Source organism: Salmo salar, chromosome 06 (assembly GCF_965601325.2).
Source record: "Salmo salar chromosome 06, fSalSal1, whole genome shotgun sequence".
Taxonomy (NCBI): Eukaryota; Metazoa; Chordata; class Actinopteri; order Salmoniformes; family Salmonidae; genus Salmo; species Salmo salar.
In genome coordinates, this window is record NC_138296.1 from 6,377,456 (window position 1) to 6,395,478 (window position 18,023).

The 18,023-nt window shown below is 46.0% G+C and overlaps 1 protein-coding gene across 1 annotated transcript in view; it reads left to right on the forward strand.

The window, feature by feature from the left end:
• Positions 1-10,868, forward strand: part of LOC106593279 (ADP-ribosylation factor-like protein 6-interacting protein 1) — a 48,305-nt gene extending 37,437 nt beyond the window's left edge. Inside the window, exon 6 of the mRNA XM_045719646.2 lies at positions 10,459-10,868. Coding sequence (XP_045575602.1) covers positions 10,459-10,577 — 119 coding nt within the window. The 3' untranslated portion in view covers positions 10,578-10,868. The remainder of the gene's footprint in view (positions 1-10,458) is intronic.
• Positions 10,869-18,023: the final 7,155 nt, after the last annotated feature.

The window sequence follows — 18,023 nt, forward strand, 5'->3', positions numbered from 1 at the left end:
TGTCTCTGATCTACACACCATACCCCATAATGTCAAAGTGGAATTAAGTTAATATTTGTATTTTTTTTTTACTAATTAATAACTATTCAACCCTTTTGTTATTGCAAGCCTAAATAAGTTCAGAAGTAAAAATGTCCTTAACAAGTCGCATAATAAGTTGCATGGACTCAGTCTGCGGACAGTAACAGTGTTTTAAGATGGATTTTAGAATCTATTACATACAGTTTATCTGTCAGGTCCCTCAGTCAAACACTGGTTCAACCACAAGGACCAGGGAGGTTTTCCAATACCTCTCAAATAAGGCACCTATTGGTAGGTGGGTAAAAACAACAAAAAAGCAGTAATTGAATGTCCCTTTCTGAGCATGGTGAAGTTATTAATTACACTTCGGATGGCGTATCAGTACACCTAGCCACTACAAAGATACAGCCGTCCTTCAGGCAACTCAGTTGCCGGAGAGGAAGGAAACCGCTCAGGGATTTCACCATGGTGATTTTAAAACGGTTAGTTTAATGGCTGTGATAGGAGAAAACTGACCTAAACGACAGAGTGAAAAGGAAGCCTGTACAGAGTAAAAAAATATTCCATAACATGCATCCTGTTCACAACAATCCACTAAAGTAATACTGCAAAATAATGTGTCAAATCAATTCACTTTTTGTCCTGAATATGCAGTTTAATGCTTGGGTCAAACTGAATGGCGCTAAGTACAGGCATAATCCTAGAGGAAAACCTGGTTCAGTCTGCTTTCTCCAGATACTGGGAGATGAATTCACCTTTCAGTAGGACAATAACCTAAAACACAAGGCCAAATCTACACTTTATAAGAAGACATTCAATGTTCCTGAGTGGCAGTTTTGACTTAAATCTGGTTGACAATCTTTGGCAATACTTGAAATGTTTGCCTAGTAATGATAAACAACCCATTTGTCAGAGCCTGAAGAATTTTGAAAATATTTGTGCAAATATTGTACAATCCAGGTGTGTAAAGCTCTTAGAGACTCACCCAGAAAGACTCACAGCTGTAATCACTGCCAAAGATTATTAACATCTATTGACTCAGGGTTGTGAATACTTATGCAAATGAGATGTATGTATTTAATTTTATACATTTACTATCATTTCTAAAAACATGTTTTCACTTTATCATGATAGGATATTATGTGTAGATACAACACAACAAAATGTGAAATAAGTCAAGGGGAATGAATACAGTCTGAAGACATTGTACCAACCTGTACTAAACCAACCTGGGCTAATGGCTAACTCAGCCAACCTGTACTAAACCAACCTGGGCTAATGGCTAACTCAGCCAACCTGGGCTAATGGCTAACTCAGCCAACCTGTACTAAACCAACCTGGGCTAATGGCTAACTCAGCCAACCTGGGCTAATGGCTAACTCAGCCAACCTGTACTAAACCAACCTGGGCTAATGGCTAACTCAGCCAACCTGGGCTAATGGCTAACTCAGCCAACCTGGGCTAATGGCTAACTCAGCCAACCTGTACTAAGCCAACCTGGGCTAATGGCTAACTCAGCCAACCTGTACTAAACCAACCTGGGCTAATGGCTAAGTCAGCCAACCTGTACTAAACCAACCTGGGCTAATGGCTAACTCAGCCAACCTGTACTAAACCAACCTGGGCTAATGGCTAACTCAGCCAACCTGTACTAAACCAACCTGGGCTAATGGCTAACTCAGCCAACCTGGGCTAATGGCTAACTCAGCCAACCTGGGCTAATGGCTAACTCAGCCAACCTGTACTAAACCAACCTGGGCTAATGGCTAACTCAGCCAACCTGGGCTAATGGCTAACTCAGCCAACCTGTACTAAGCCAACCTGGGCTAATGGCTAACTCAGCCAACCTGTACTAAACCAACCTGGGCTAATGGCTAACTCAGCCAACCTGTACTAAACCAACCTGGGCTAATGGCTAACTCAGCCAACCTGGGCTAATGGCTAACTCAGCCAACCTGTACTAAACCAACCTGGGCTAATGGCTAACTCAGCCAACCTGGGCTAATGGCTAACTCAGCCAACCTGTACTAAACCAACCTGGGCTAATGGCTAACTCAGCCAACCTGGGCTAATGGCTAACTCAGCCAACCTGTACTAAACCAACCTGGGCTAATGGCTAACTCAGCCAACCTGGGCTAATGGCTAACTCAGCCAACCTGGGCTAATGGCTAACTCAGCCAACCTGGGCTAATGGCTAACTCAGCCAACCTGGGCTAATGGCTAACTCAGCCAACCTGGGCTAATGGCTAACTCAGCCAACCTGTACTAAACCAACCTGGGCTAATGGCTAACTCAGCCAACCTGTACTAAACCAACCTGGGCTAATGGCTAACTCAGCCAACCTGTACTAAACCAACCTGGGCTAATGGCTAACTCAGCCAACCTGTACTAAACCAACCTGGGCTAATGGCTAACTCAGCCAACCTGGGCTAATGGCTAACTCAGCCAACCTGGGCTAATGGCTAACTCAGCCAACCTGTACTAAACCAACCTGGGCTAATGGCTAACTCAGCCAACCTGGGCTAATGGCTAACTCAGCCAACCTGTACTAAGCCAACCTGGGCTAATGGCTAACTCAGCCAACCTGTACTAAACCAACCTGGGCTAATGGCTAACTCAGCCAACCTGTACTAAACCAACCTGGGCTAATGGCTAACTCAGCCAACCTGGGCTAATGGCTAACTCAGCCAACCTGTACTAAACCAACCTGGGCTAATGGCTAACTCAGCCAACCTGGGCTAATGGCTAACTCAGCCAACCTGTACTAAACCAACCTGGGCTAATGGCTAACTCAGCCAACCTGGGCTAATGGCTAACTCAGCCAACCTGGGCTAATGGCTAACTCAGCCAACCTGTACTAAGCCAACCTGGGCTAATGGCTAACTCAGCCAACCTGTACTAAACCAACCTGGGCTAATGGCTAACTCAGCCAACCTGTACTAAACCAACCTGGGCTAATGGCTAACTCAGCCAACCTGTACTAAACCAACCTGGGCTAATGGCTAACTCAGCCAACCTGGGCTAATGGCTAACTCAGCCAACCTGGGCTAATGGCTAACTCAGCCAACCTGGGCTAATGGCTAACTCAGCCAACCTGTACTAAGCCAACCTGGGCTAATGGCTAACTCAGCCAACCTGTACTAAACCAACCTGGGCTAATGGCTAACTCAGCCAACCTGTACTAAACCAACCTGGGCTAATGGCTAACTCAGCCAACCTGTACTAAACCAACCTGGGCTAATGGCTAACTCAGCCAACCTGGGCTAATGGCTAACTCAGCCAACCTGGGCTAATGGCTAACTCAGCCAACCTGTACTAAACCAACCTGGGCTAATGGCTAACTCAGCCAACCTGGGCTAATGGCTAACTCAGCCAACCTGTACTAAGCCAACCTGGGCTAATGGCTAACTCAGCCAACCTGTACTAAACCAACCTGGGCTAATGGCTAACTCAGCCAACCTGTACTAAACCAACCTGGGCTAATGGCTAACTCAGCCAACCTGGGCTAATGGCTAACTCAGCCAACCTGTACTAAACCAACCTGGGCTAATGGCTAACTCAGCCAACCTGGGCTAATGGCTAACTCAGCCAACCTGTACTAAACCAACCTGGGCTAATGGCTAACTCAGCCAACCTGGGCTAATGGCTAACTCAGCCAACCTGGGCTAATGGCTAACTCAGCCAACCTGGGCTAATGGCTAACTCAGCCAACCTGGGCTAATGGCTAACTCAGCCAACCTGTACTAAACCAACCTGGGCTAATGGCTAACTCAGCCAACCTGTACTAAACCAACCTGGGCTAATGGCTAACTCAGCCAACCTGTACTAAACCAACCTGGGCTAATGGCTAACTCAGCCAACCTGTACTAAACCAACCTGGGCTAATGGCTAACTCAGCCAACCTGGGCTAATGGCTAACTCAGCCAACCTGTACTAAACCAACCTGGGCTAATGGCTAACTCAGCCAACCTGGGCTAATGGCTAACTCAGCCAACCTGTACTAAGCCAACCTGGGCTAATGGCTAACTCAGCCAACCTGTACTAAACCAACCTGGGCTAATGGCTAACTCAGCCAACCTGGGCTAATGGCTAACTCAGCCAACCTGTACTAAACCAACCTGGGCTAATGGCTAACTCAGCCAACCTGGGCTAATGGCTAACTCAGCCAACCTGTACTAAGCCAACCTGGGCTAATGGCTAACTCAGCCAACCTGTACTAAACCAACCTGGGCTAATGGCTAACTCAGCCAACCTGGGCTAATGGCTAACTCAGCCAACCTGTACTAAACCAACCTGGGCTAATGGCTAACTCAGCCAACCTGGGCTAATGGCTAACTCAGCCAACCTGTACTAAGCCAACCTGGGCTAATGGCTAACTCAGCCAACCTGTACTAAACCAACCTGGGCTAATGGCTAACTCAGCCAACCTGTACTAAACCAACCTGGGCTAATGGCTAACTCAGCCAACCTGGGCTAATGGCTAACTCAGCCAACCTGGGCTAATGGCTAACTCAGCCAACCTGTACTAAACCAACCTGGGCTAATGGCTAACTCAGCCAACCTGGGCTAATGGCTAACTCAGCCAACCTGTACTAAGCCAACCTGGGCTAATGGCTAACTCAGCCAACCTGTACTAAACCAACCTGGGCTAATGGCTAACTCAGCCAACCTGTACTAAACCAACCTGGGCTAATGGCTAACTCAGCCAACCTGGGCTAATGGCTAACTCAGCCAACCTGTACTAAACCAACCTGGGCTAATGGCTAACTCAGCCAACCTGGGCTAATGGCTAACTCAGCCAACCTGTACTAAACCAACCTGGGCTAATGGCTAACTCAGCCAACCTGGGCTAATGGCTAACTCAGCCAACCTGGGCTAATGGCTAACTCAGCCAACCTGTACTAAGCCAACCTGGGCTAATGGCTAACTCAGCCAACCTGTACTAAACCAACCTGGGCTAATGGCTAACTCAGCCAACCTGTACTAAACCAACCTGGGCTAATGGCTAACTCAGCCAACCTGTACTAAACCAACCTGGGCTAATGGCTAACTCAGCCAACCTGTACTAAACCAACCTGGGCTAATGGCTAACTCAGCCAACCTGTACTAAACCAACCTGGGCTAATGGCTAACTCAGCCAACCTGGGCTAATGGCTAACTCAGCCAACCTGGGCTAATGGCTAACTCAGCCAACCTGTACTAAACCAACCTGGGCTAATGGCTAACTCAGCCAACCTGGGCTAATGGCTAACTCAGCCAACCTGTACTAAACCAACCTGGGCTAATGGCTAACTCAGCCAACCTGTACTAAACCAACCTGGGCTAATGGCTAACTCAGCCAACCTGGGCTAATGGCTAACTCAGCCAACCTGTACTAAACCAACCTGGGCTAATGGCTAACTCAGCCAACCTGGGCTAATGGCTAACTCAGCCAACCTGTACTAAACCAACCTGGGCTAATGGCTAACTCAGCCAACCTGGGCTAATGGCTAACTCAGCCAACCTGGGCTAATGGCTAACTCAGCCAACCTGTACTAAGCCAACCTGGGCTAATGGCTAACTCAGCCAACCTGTACTAAACCAACCTGGGCTAATGGCTAACTCAGCCAACCTGTACTAAACCAACCTGGGCTAATGGCTAACTCAGCCAACCTGTACTAAACCAACCTGGGCTAATGGCTAACTCAGCCAACCTGGGCTAATGGCTAACTCAGCCAACCTGGGCTAATGGCTAACTCAGCCAACCTGGGCTAATGGCTAACTCAGCCAACCTGTACTAAGCCAACCTGGGCTAATGGCTAACTCAGCCAACCTGTACTAAACCAACCTGGGCTAATGGCTAACTCAGCCAACCTGGGCTAATGGCTAACTCAGCCAACCTGTACTAAACCAACCTGGGCTAATGGCTAACTCAGCCAACCTGTACTAAACCAACCTGGGCTAATGGCTAACTCAGCCAACCTGGGCTAATGGCTAACTCAGCCAACCTGGGCTAATGGCTAACTCAGCCAACCTGTACTAAACCAACCTGGGCTAATGGCTAACTCAGCCAACCTGGGCTAATGGCTAACTCAGCCAACCTGTACTAAGCCAACCTGGGCTAATGGCTAACTCAGCCAACCTGTACTAAACCAACCTGGGCTAATGGCTAACTCAGCCAACCTGGGCTAATGGCTAACTCAGCCAACCTGGGCTAATGGCTAACTCAGCCAACCTGGGCTAATGGCTAACTCAGCCAACCTGTACTAAACCAACCTGGGCTAATGGCTAACTCAGCCAACCTGGGCTAATGGCTAACTCAGCCAACCTGTACTAAACCAACCTGGGCTAATGGCTAACTCAGCCAACCTGTACTAAACCAACCTGGGCTAATGGCTAACTCAGCCAACCTGTACTAAACCAACCTGGGCTAATGGCTAACTCAGCCAACCTGGGCTAATGGCTAACTCAGCCAACCTGTACTAAACCAACCTGGGCTAATGGCTAACTCAGCCAACCTGGGCTAATGGCTAACTCAGCCAACCTGTACTAAGCCAACCTGGGCTAATGGCTAACTCAGCCAACCTGTACTAAACCAACCTGGGCTAATGGCTAACTCAGCCAACCTGGGCTAATGGCTAACTCAGCCAACCTGTACTAAACCAACCTGGGCTAATGGCTAACTCAGCCAACCTGGGCTAATGGCTAACTCAGCCAACCTGTACTAAGCCAACCTGGGCTAATGGCTAACTCAGCCAACCTGTACTAAACCAACCTGGGCTAATGGCTAACTCAGCCAACCTGTACTAAACCAACCTGGGCTAATGGCTAACTCAGCCAACCTGTACTAAACCAACCTGGGCTAATGGCTAACTCAGCCAACCTGTACTAAACCAACCTGGGCTAATGGCTAACTCAGCCAACCTGGGCTAATGGCTAACTCAGCCAACCTGTACTAAACCAACCTGGGCTAATGGCTAACTCAGCCAACCTGTACTAAACCAACCTGGGCTAATGGCTAACTCAGCCAACCTGTACTAAACCAACCTGGGCTAATGGCTAACTCAGCCAACCTGGGCTAATGGCTAACTCAGCCAACCTGTACTAAACCAACCTGGGCTAATGGCTAACTCAGCCAACCTGGGCTAATGGCTAACTCAGCCAACCTGGGCTAATGGCTAACTCAGCCAACCTGGGCTAATGGCTAACTCAGCCAACCTGGGCTAATGGCTAACTCAGCCAACCTGGGCTAATGGCTAACTCAGCCAACCTGGGCTAATGGCTAACTCAGCCAACCTGGGCTAATGGCTAACTCAGCCAACCTGGGCTAATGGCTAACTCAGCCAACCTGGGCTAATGGCTAACTCAGCCAACCTGGGCTAATGGCTAACTCAGCCAACCTGGGCTAATGGCTAACTCAGCCAACCTGGGCTAATGGCTAACTCAGCCAACCTGGGCTAATGGCTAACTCAGCCAAAAAGTTCCACGAATGTAGCTTACTCATTGCTGCATTATTTTACAAAGTCCTGATGTTCTTCTGAGTTCAGACAATCAGGTTAATACAAGCAGTAGTATTTAGGTCCAATCAGGTAGCCTAGTGGTTAGAGCGTTGCACTAGTAACTGAAAGGTTGCTAGATCGAATCCCCGAGCTGACAAGGTAATAATCTGTCGTTCTGCCCCTGAACAAGGCAGTTAACCCACTGTTCCTAGGCCGTCATTGAAAATAAGAATTAGTTAACTGACTTGCCTAATTAAATAAAGGTTAAATGAATACATACTATCAGTAGTATTCTGGTGTGTGACGTTGTAGCTGCTCTCTTCTGCTTTCTTCTGTTGCTATAGTAATGATTATAGTGACAGTTAAACCAGCTGACACCACTAGAGAAGTGACCACATAGGAAGGATGTACAAAGTTTGACAGTAACGGAAGTCCTTGGCCATGTCCCAAATGGCACCCTATTCTCTCTAGGGCTCTGGTCATGGTATATAGGGCTCTGGTCAAAAGTAGTGCACTACATGGGGAATAGGGTGCCATTTGGGATACACACACTGTCAGTTTATGGATGTTTCCCAACACAAGTCAAATACTGACTGAAATGTTACTTGGTTTAAACATAAATGTCTGCATACCAGGCCAGCACAAGTATTGATTGGCACCTTATTCTCACTATATAGTGCACTACTTTTGACCAGGGCCTATAGGGGTAGTGCACTATATAGGGATTTCAGACTGAGACCCAGCATTAGCTATATATTCCAAACATCACCGGAGACTTTGTCTAATTAATGGTCTGACTGCATAGCTGTAACAGACAAGCACAAGGCCCCATAGCCAGCTGACAGCTGTTCAGTAGTCAGTGCATTGTCATCCTCCAACTGTAAAATACCACTTAGAGAGGTTATAGGTTATATATCATAGGATCAGTCCCCATTAGGGGAACCCCATAGGGTTCTGGTCAAAAGTAGTGCACTACATAGGGAATAGGGTGCCCTTTGGGAGGCAGACCTAGTCTCTTTACCCAGTTCACCAAACAAACTCTCCTACAGAATCCTGACTTGTTTAAATGTGGTGAGACATTGTTCCACTAAACATGGAGTAGATTGTTTAATAGACCCGTTAGGAACCAAACTGCACAGTGGGGGAGGGACTAACCTGAGCTTGTCCAATAAGAGAGGCTCGTTTTGCTACAGTATGCACTAATGAAAACAGCCCTTCTTTAAGCAGTATGCTGTTTAGTTTGGTCCTCCTTGCTCAGGGAATAATGTTGTTGACTGTCATATTACTGCCAGTTAAACAGCTCTGACTGATCGGCTGCTCCCACCAAAACAGATATTATTGGGACAATCATGGCCACATGACATGTACAGTTTAAGTCGGAAGTTTACATACACTTAGGATGGAGTCATTAACTCGTTTTTCAATCAGTCCACAGATTTCTTGTTAACAAATTATAGTTTTGACAAGTCGGTTAGGACATCTACTTTGTGCATGACAAGTAATTTTTCCAACAATTGTTTACAGACAGATTATTTCACTTATAATTCACTGTATTACAATTCCAGTGGGTTAGAAGTTTACATACACTAAGTTGACTGTGCCTTTAAACAGCTTGGAAAATTCCAGAAAATGATGTCATGGCTTTAGAAGCTTCTGATAGGCCAAATGACATTTGAGTCAATTGGAGGTGTACCTGTGGATGTATTTCAAGGCCTACCTTCAAACTCAGTGCCTCTTTGCTTGACATCATGGGGAAATCAAAAGAAATCAGCCAAGACCTCAGAAAAAAATTGTAGACCTCCAAGTCTGTTTCATCCTTGGGAGCAATTTCCAAATGCCTGAAGGTACCACGTTCATCTGTACAAACAATATTACACAAGTATAAACACCATGGGACCACGCAGCCGTCATACCGCTCAGGAAGGAGACACGTTCTGTCTCCTAGAGATGAACATACTTTGGTGCGAAAAGTGCAAATCAATCCCAGAACAGCAAAGGACCTTGTGAAGATGCTGTAGGTAAAACGAGTCCTATATCGACATAACCTGAAAGGCCGCTCAGCAAAGAAGAAGCCACCGCTCCAAAACCACCATTAAAAAAAAAGCCATGGGGACAAAGATCGTACTTTTTGGAGAAATGTCCTCTGGTCTGATGAAACAAAAATAGAACTGTTTGGTCATAATGACCATCGTTATGTTTGGAGGAAAAAGGGGGAGGCTTGCAAGCCGAAGAACACCATCCCAACCGTGAAGCACAGGGGTGGCAGCATCATGTTGTGGGGGTGCTTTGCCACAGGAGGGACTGGTGCACTTCACAAAATGGATGGCATCATGAGGTAGGAAAATTGTGGATATATTGAAGCAACATCTTAAGACATCACTGGAAGTTAAATGCTTGGTCACAAATGGGTCTTCCAAATGGACAATGACACCAAGCAGACTTCCAAAGTTGTGGCAAAACGGCTTAAGGACAACAAAGTCAAGGTATTGGAGTGGCCATCACAAAGCCCTGACCTCAATCCTATAGAACATTTGTGGGCAGAACTGAAAAAGTGTGTGCGAGCAAGGAGGCCTACAAATCTGACTCAATTACACCAGCTCTGTCAGGAGGAATGGGCCAAAATTCACCCAACTTATTGTGGGAAGCTTGTGGAAGGCTACCTGAAATGTTTGACCCAAGTTAAACAATTTAAAGGCAATGCTACCAAATACTAATTGAATGTATATAAACTTCTGACCCACTGGGAATGTGATGAATGAAATAAAAGCTTAAGTAAATCATTCTCTCTACTATTATTCTGACATTCTTAAAATAAAGTGGTGATCTTAACTGACCTAAGACAAGGAATTTTTTACTAGGATTAAATGTCAGGATTTGTGAAACTGAGTTTAAATGTATTTGGCTACGGTGTATGTAAACTTCTGACTTCAACTGTAGTGACCGTTTCCTTTGTTCCCAGTGAGTTTCCTGCTCCTGCTTCCTGGTCTGAACCAGCATGGCGTCATAAGCAAGTACGCTGGCATGGCCAAGAGAGAGATCAACAAACTGCTGAAACAGAAGGAGAAGAAGAACGAGTAGAAAGAAAGGAGAAGAAGAGGGGATCTGTGAGATGAACGGGAGAGAAGAAAATGAGAGGAAGGAGAAACCCGTAGATCAAACATAAAAATGGTCTGCTCAGACCAACTCCACACACGCCCTCTCCCCCCTTGACCTCTGACCTGTCACCTAACCAACCAATCACCTGGCGGGATTTGTTTTTCAACAGGAAGTGTTTTTCCACCTATCCTCCCACGCATGCAGTCAGTCGCCATGTCGGTCAAGGCTTTAGTTCACGAGCAGACCACACTGAAACATTACAACGCACAGATATGAACCCCCCCCCCCCACATGGAGGTGGCCCCCAGCTGTGTCTGTCTCTAGATCCTATATGAAGGTGTTTAAGAAGCCAGTCACTTATTACTTTTGAAGTCCGAGGAAAGACTACTGAACAGAAACCTCTAGCAATATTATTATTATCCAACACCCCACACATATAATACCATCACAATATATAATACAACTCAATCTCCCAGTGAGGATGGTCAGTGTAATGGACATACTGATGGTAGGTAGTGTCAGTAATTAAATCTCCCAGTGAGGATGGTTAGTGTAATGGACATACTGATGGTAGGTAGTGTCAGTAATTAAATCTCCCAGTGAGGATGGTTAGTGTAATGGACATACTGATGGTAGGTAGTGTCAGTAATTAAATCTCCCAGTGAGGATGGTTAGTGTAATGGACATACTGATGGTAGGTAGTGTCAGTAATTAAATCTCCCAGTGAGGATGGTTAGTGTAATGGACATACTGATGGTAGGTAGTGTCAGTAATTAAATCTCCCAGTGAGGATGGTTAGTGTAATGGACATACTGATGGTAGGTAGTGTCAGTAATTAAATCTCCCAGTGAGGATGGTTAGTGTAATGGACATACTGATGGTAGGTAGTGTCAGTAATTAAATCTCCCAGTGAGGATGGTCAGTGTAATGGACATACTGATGGTAGGTAGTGTCAGTATTGTTTCAGGAGGCTGGGACACAGCTGTCGTTGTTGCTGCCATCGTTCCTTTACCTTTCAGATTCCTGCTTCTGTCTGTTTTTAAGAAACCGCACTGAAACCGTAGCTGGAACTGGAGTTTAGAGTAGAGAAGCAGACCTAGGCGACGTCCCACGTGGCACCCTATTCCCTATGTAGTGCACTACACCTATAGGCCCTGGTCAACAGTAGTGCACTATCTAGGGAATAGGGTGCCATTTGGGACTCCAAGCCTAGTCTGGTGCCGTTTGGAATATATCATTTTGGGTGTGTGTCTGAAATGGCACCCTATTCCCTATGTAGTGCACTACCCCTATAGGCCCTGGTCAACAGTAGTGCACTATCTAGGGAATAGGGTGCTATTTAAGACGCCGCCCTGGTGTGAGCTGACACTGGTTCAGAGGCACAGACCTAGGATCAGCGTAACCTGCCCCCTACCCTGACCTTACTGTCTAGTCCAGGTGATCTTTATCCTACTAGTCCCACTGCTGCTAGAGTCCTTTATCTGTCCCTCCTCTATCCCTGTCTCACCACGGTCTAAACCCAGCTCATGTTCCCTATTAGTAGGTGAACAGTCCAACGCTTGATGAAATCTACTAATAACGCTGTTAGCTGGACCTGCTAGTCTTTATCTGTCCCTCTCTCTCTCTCTCTCTCTCTCTCTCTCTCTCTCTCTCTCTCTCTCTCTCTCTCCTCTCTCTCTCTCTCTCTCTCTCTCTCTCTCTCTCTCTGGTCGGGGGGCCTGTGATTGTAAATACGCCAATCCTCTTCCTGTCTTTATCTCTCCGTCTTGTCTGTGTTATATTCTTTACCTACTATCTCGCTGTTCCTCTCCTCTATTTCATCTGTTGTTTGAGTTCTCTACAAACAATGAATAAAGTCTGATTTAAATGAACATGGATGGCGGCTCACTCATTGATCCTGCTTTGTAGTTTATCCCTCGGGTGTTGAATGTTGTTGAAGTTAGAGAAGGAGAGGGAGGGGTGTTGATGCTGTACATAGCACTGACTGGGTCCCCCCCCAGGGCCAACCCCCCCCCCCCCCCCACCCCCCCCCAGGGCCAACCCTCCATGTTAAATGTCCTGTCAGACAGATGTGGTTAGATGTACTGTTCTACTCCTGCCACTGGACACACACTTCACTCACGTGCGCACACACACACACACACACCCTTTCAGTCTCCTCTGGACTCCTGGCCTCACCTGAAACAGCTGAACTCCTGGCCTCACCTGAAACACACACAACGCACGCGCACACACAAACAGCTGTGGTTAGTACAGGATACTGTGGGTTTACATGAGAAAATGTAAGGGGGAAAAAAATGTGTGTTACCTGTCAGTATATCATGTTGATGCCACAGTGTTGGTCTACCAGTGGGGTCGTGGTGAGGGAGAGGGGCTAGGACTCCTGTGCTCACTGCGATAGGTCATCCAGTAGGGGGTGGGCTCCTTGGGATTGGTCCTCTCTCTCATGGCCACGCCGTCGCAATTACGAGACCAATTACTCTGACCCAGCCTATGAAGAACATTGAACTGGAGAGAGAAAGACATAGGGGGGAGATGGAGAGAGTGAAAGGTGGCGAGAGCTAGAGGGTGTAGAAGGGCCAGAGAGAGAGGGGTGTAGAAGGATGGAAGAGAGAGAGAGAGAGAGAGAGAGAATAGGGGTTTGGGGGACAGCGAGAGAGAACAAGGGGCGAAATAGAAAGATACAGGGAATATGAGAGAAAGATACAGGGGATGAGTAGAGGAAGACATCGTTGGGAGAATGGAGAGGTGTGGGAAAGAGGGAGATGAATAGAGGTGTTCCATTCTATTCAGTTGTTCAGTGGTTTCTTTCCTCTGAGGCTACAGCTCCCTCTACTGGTGACATTGAGTACTGAAGACAGCTGCCTCTATGACCATGTACTGTGGAAGGCAGCTGCCTCTATGACAATTATAGTGACTACATGAACTTATGTGTTGCACTGAGACAACACAGAATGAAATAAAGCTCAATTGATGGTCCTTCATTCATCCATTCAGAATGACAGTTGGTCGTACCGGGATGATGGCTTTGGGGTTATGGATGTCTCTGCTGTGTGTCTGTGATTGGCTGCTGGATGTGTGACTCAGGTCCAGCTGACTGGTGTGCTGGGAGGGGTAGGCGGGATCTCGGGGAAAGAAGACCAGCGGTTGGCCGTCGGCCTCCGCCCACAGTAACTCTGGAGAGAACCAGGAAGAGGATCTCAGGACACGTCATACCAAAGACACCCACGTGTGTGGTTGTGGTACAGTTCTATAATACCATCTAGTGGTACAGTCCTGACCTGAGTGTGTGGTTGTGGTACAGTTCTATAATACCATCTAGTGGTACAGTCCTGAGTGTGTGTGGTTGTGGTACAGTTCTATAATACCATCTAGTGGTACAGTCCTGACCTGAGTGTGTGGTTGTGGTACAGTTCTATAATACCATCTAGTGGTACAGTCCTGAGTGTGTGTGGTTGTGGTACAGTTCTATAATACCATCTAGTGGTACAGTCCTGAGTGTGTGTGGTTGTGGTACAGTTCTATAATACCATCTAGTGGTACAGTCCTGAGTGTGTGTGGTTGTGGTACAGTTCTATAATACCATCTAGTGGTACAGTCCTGACCTGAGTGTGTGCGGTGTTGGTACTGTTCTATAATACCATCTAGTGGTACAGTCCTGAGTGTGTGTGGTTGTGGTACAGTTCTATAATACCATCTAGTGGTACAGTCCTGAGTGTGTGTGGTGTTGGTACAGTTCTATAATACCATCTAGTGGTACAGTCCTGAGTGTGTGTGGTTGTGGTACAGTTCTATAATACCATCTAGTGGTACAGTCCTGACCCTGAGTGTGTGGTTGTGGTACAGTTCTATAATACCATCTAGTGGTACAGTCCTGAGTGTGTGTGGTTGTGGTACAGTTCTATAATACCATCTAGTGGTACAGTCCTGACCTGAGTGTGTGGTTGTGGTACAGTTCTATAATACCATCTAGTGGTACAGTCCTGAGTGTGTGTGGTTGTGGTACAGTTCTATAATACCATCTAGTGGTACAGTCCTGAGTGTGTGTGGTTGTGGTACAGTTCTATAATACCATCTAGTGGTACAGTCCTGAGTGTGTGGTGTTGGTACAGTTCTATAATACCATCTAGTGGTACAGTCCTGAGTGTGTGTGGTGTTGGTACAGTTCTATAATACCATCTAGTGGTACAGTCCTGAGTGTGTGTGGTTGTGGTACAGTTCTATAATACCATCTAGTGGTACAGTCCTGACCTGAGTGTGTGCGGTGTTGGTACTGTTCTATAATACCATCTAGTGGTACAGTCCTGAGTGTGTGTGGTTGTGGTACAGTTCTATAATACCATCTAGTGGTACAGTCCTGAGTGTGTGTGGTGTTGGTACAGTTCTATAATACCATCTAGTGGTACAGTCCTGAGTGTGTGTGGTGTTGGTACAGTTCTATAATACCATCTAGTGGTACAGTCCTGAGTGTGTGTGGTGTTGGTACAGTTCTATAATACCATCTAGTGGTACAGTCCTGAGTGTGTGTGGTGTTGGTACAGTTCTATAATACCATCTAGTGGTACAGTCCTGAGTGTGTGTGGTGTTGGTACAGTTCTATAATACCATCTAGTGGTACAGTCCTGAGTGTGTGTGGTTGTGGTACAGTTCTATAATACCATCTAGTGGTACAGTCCTGAGTGTGTGTGGTAGTGTAGCTGGTCCCAGATCCCTGTGGGTCCCCTAGTGACAGGGTGCTCTGGTGCATCAGACGCCCAGGCCTCGGGCCTGAAGACTGGGGCTTGCCTGGACCCCGCTGCCCAGCCGGGGCCTCTCGGATGTGGGTCATCCGGCTGCCCATGGGCACACTGTCCACCTTACTACCCTAACAAATCGCAATGCAATAAAGAATGTGATTAATTATTATTTGTATTTTCTATTTGTAGTCTAAACACAGTCCCCACCATTGTTGACAAAAATAAAATCCTTCATTTTATTATAAGATACACTGTTATAAGGAAATGATTTATTAAACCAAATGTTATCATGTGAAAAAATGTAATGGCATAGCTTCATACAGTAACTAATAAAGACGTTCTTCTCGGTAATGTTTTGTACCCAAACTCCAGCCAAGAAGCACAATATCGGAAGTTCTAAATCATTGTTGGAACTTCTGTTGTTATGGATACAAGTAAACAATTCTAGCAACAACATAGATATAGAATTAAAAGACAGGAGAGACCACTTTTAGCATTACGACATTTTAGTGCCTGAGAGGCACTGGATTTTTTTTGTTTGTATTATTATTCTTTTTAGCTTGGAGTCAGTCATATTGAGACGCAGGTGACTCATTTAGAAACGTTGCCCAAATATTTCCCAAAACATCAGTGCGCCAGTTTTCACACAAAAGGCATTTATAAAAACTGAACTTGACGTGCTCATCCTCACGCGAACGTTAGACCATGCGTGTGCAGTGTCCAGTGGTTGAAGTAGGTCTATTGCTTTGCAAGAAGGCAAACGCAGCCTAGTAGTAGTAACCTTGCGTAAATGGAGAATATATAATGAAACTCTTATAACAAAAAACAGGTAGCTAAATAGAATAACAAGATGCAGTAATTTGCCCTCGCTACAGATGGCTATATCGGTCCGTTAATACAGGACTAGTAAAGGTCCAATATGCTAGTATAGTAGCATATATAGTAGCATATATATATATATATATAGTAGCATATTGGACCTTTACTAATATATATATATGTTTTTTAAATGTTTTAATTATTATTACAATTTCTCGGGGTGCTTCAGCAACCCTACTCCTGCGGCTATGCATCTGAATACTTAAGCCTCAAGTAGACTAAATGTAATTTATAAACATAATACATACAGTGCATTCTGAAAGTATTCAGACCGCTTGACATTTTCCACATTTTGTTACGTTACAGCCTTATTCTTATTCAATATACACACAATACCCCATAATGACATCACAATACCCCATAATGACATCACAATACCCCATAATGACATCACAATACCCCATAATGACAAAGTCAAAACAAAAAAGAAATACCTTATTTACATAAGTATTCAGACCCTTTGCTATTTGACTCAAAACTGAGCTCAGGTGCATTCTGTTTCCATTGATCATCCTTGAGATGTTTCTACAATTTGATTGGAGTCCACCTGTGGTAAATTCAATTGATCGGATATGATTTGGAAAGGCACACACCTGTCTATATAAGGTCCCACAGTTGTCAGAGCAAAAACCAAGCCATGAGGTCGCAGGAATTTCCCATAGAGATCCGAGACAGAATTGTGTCGAGGCACAGATCTGGGTAAGGGAACCAAAACATTTCTGCAGCATTGAAGGTCCCCAAGAACACAGTGGCCTACATCATTCTTTAGTGGAAGAAGTTTGGAACCACCAATACTCTTCCTAGAGCTGTCCGCCCAGCCAAACTGAGCAATCGGGGGAGAAGGGCCCTGGTCAGGGAGGTAACCAGAACCCGATGGTCACTCTGACAGAGCTCCAGAGTTCCTCTGTGGAGAACCATCTCTGCAGCACTCCACCAATCAGGCCTTTATGGTAGAGTGGCCAGACAGAAGCCACTCCTCAGTAAAAAGCACATGACAGCCCACTTGGAGTTTGCCAAAAGGCACCTAAAGACTCTCAGACCATGAGAAACAAGATTCTCTGATCTGAAGAAACCAAGATTGAACTCTTTGGCCTGAATGCCAAGCGTCAGGTCTGGAGGAAACCTGGCAACATCCCTACGGTGAAGCATGGTGGTGGCAGCATCATGCTGTGGGGATGTTTTTCAGCAGCAGGGACTGGGAGACTAGTTAGGATCGAGGGAAAGATGAATGGAGCAAAGTACAGAGAGATCCTTGATGAAAACCTGCTCCAGAGTGTTCAGGACCTCAGACTGGGGCAAAAGGTTTACATTCCAACAGGACAACGACCCCAAGCACTCAGCCAAGACAACACAGTAGTGGCTTCGGGACAAGTCTCTAAATGTCCTTGAGTGGCCCAGCCAGAGCCCGGACTTGAACCCGATCGAACATCTCTGGAGAGACCTGAAAATAGCGGTGCAGCGATTCTCCCCATCCAACCTGACAGAGCTTGAGAGGATCTATCTGCCGAGAAGAATGGGAGAAACTCCCTAAATACAGGTGTGCCAAGCTTGTAGCGTCATACCCAAGAAGACTCGAGGCTGTAATCACTGCCAAACGTGCTTCAACAAAGTACTGCGTTAAGGGTCTTAAAATATTCTAAAACCTGTTTTTGATTTGTCATTATGGGGTATTGTGTGTAGATTAATTGACGTAACAAAATGTGGAAAAAGTCAAGGGGTCTGAATACTTTGCGAATGCACTGGATATCATAATCGCTGCATTACACATTTCTCACCTTTTCTGGCCATGATGAGTTCATATTCCCAAAGTAGC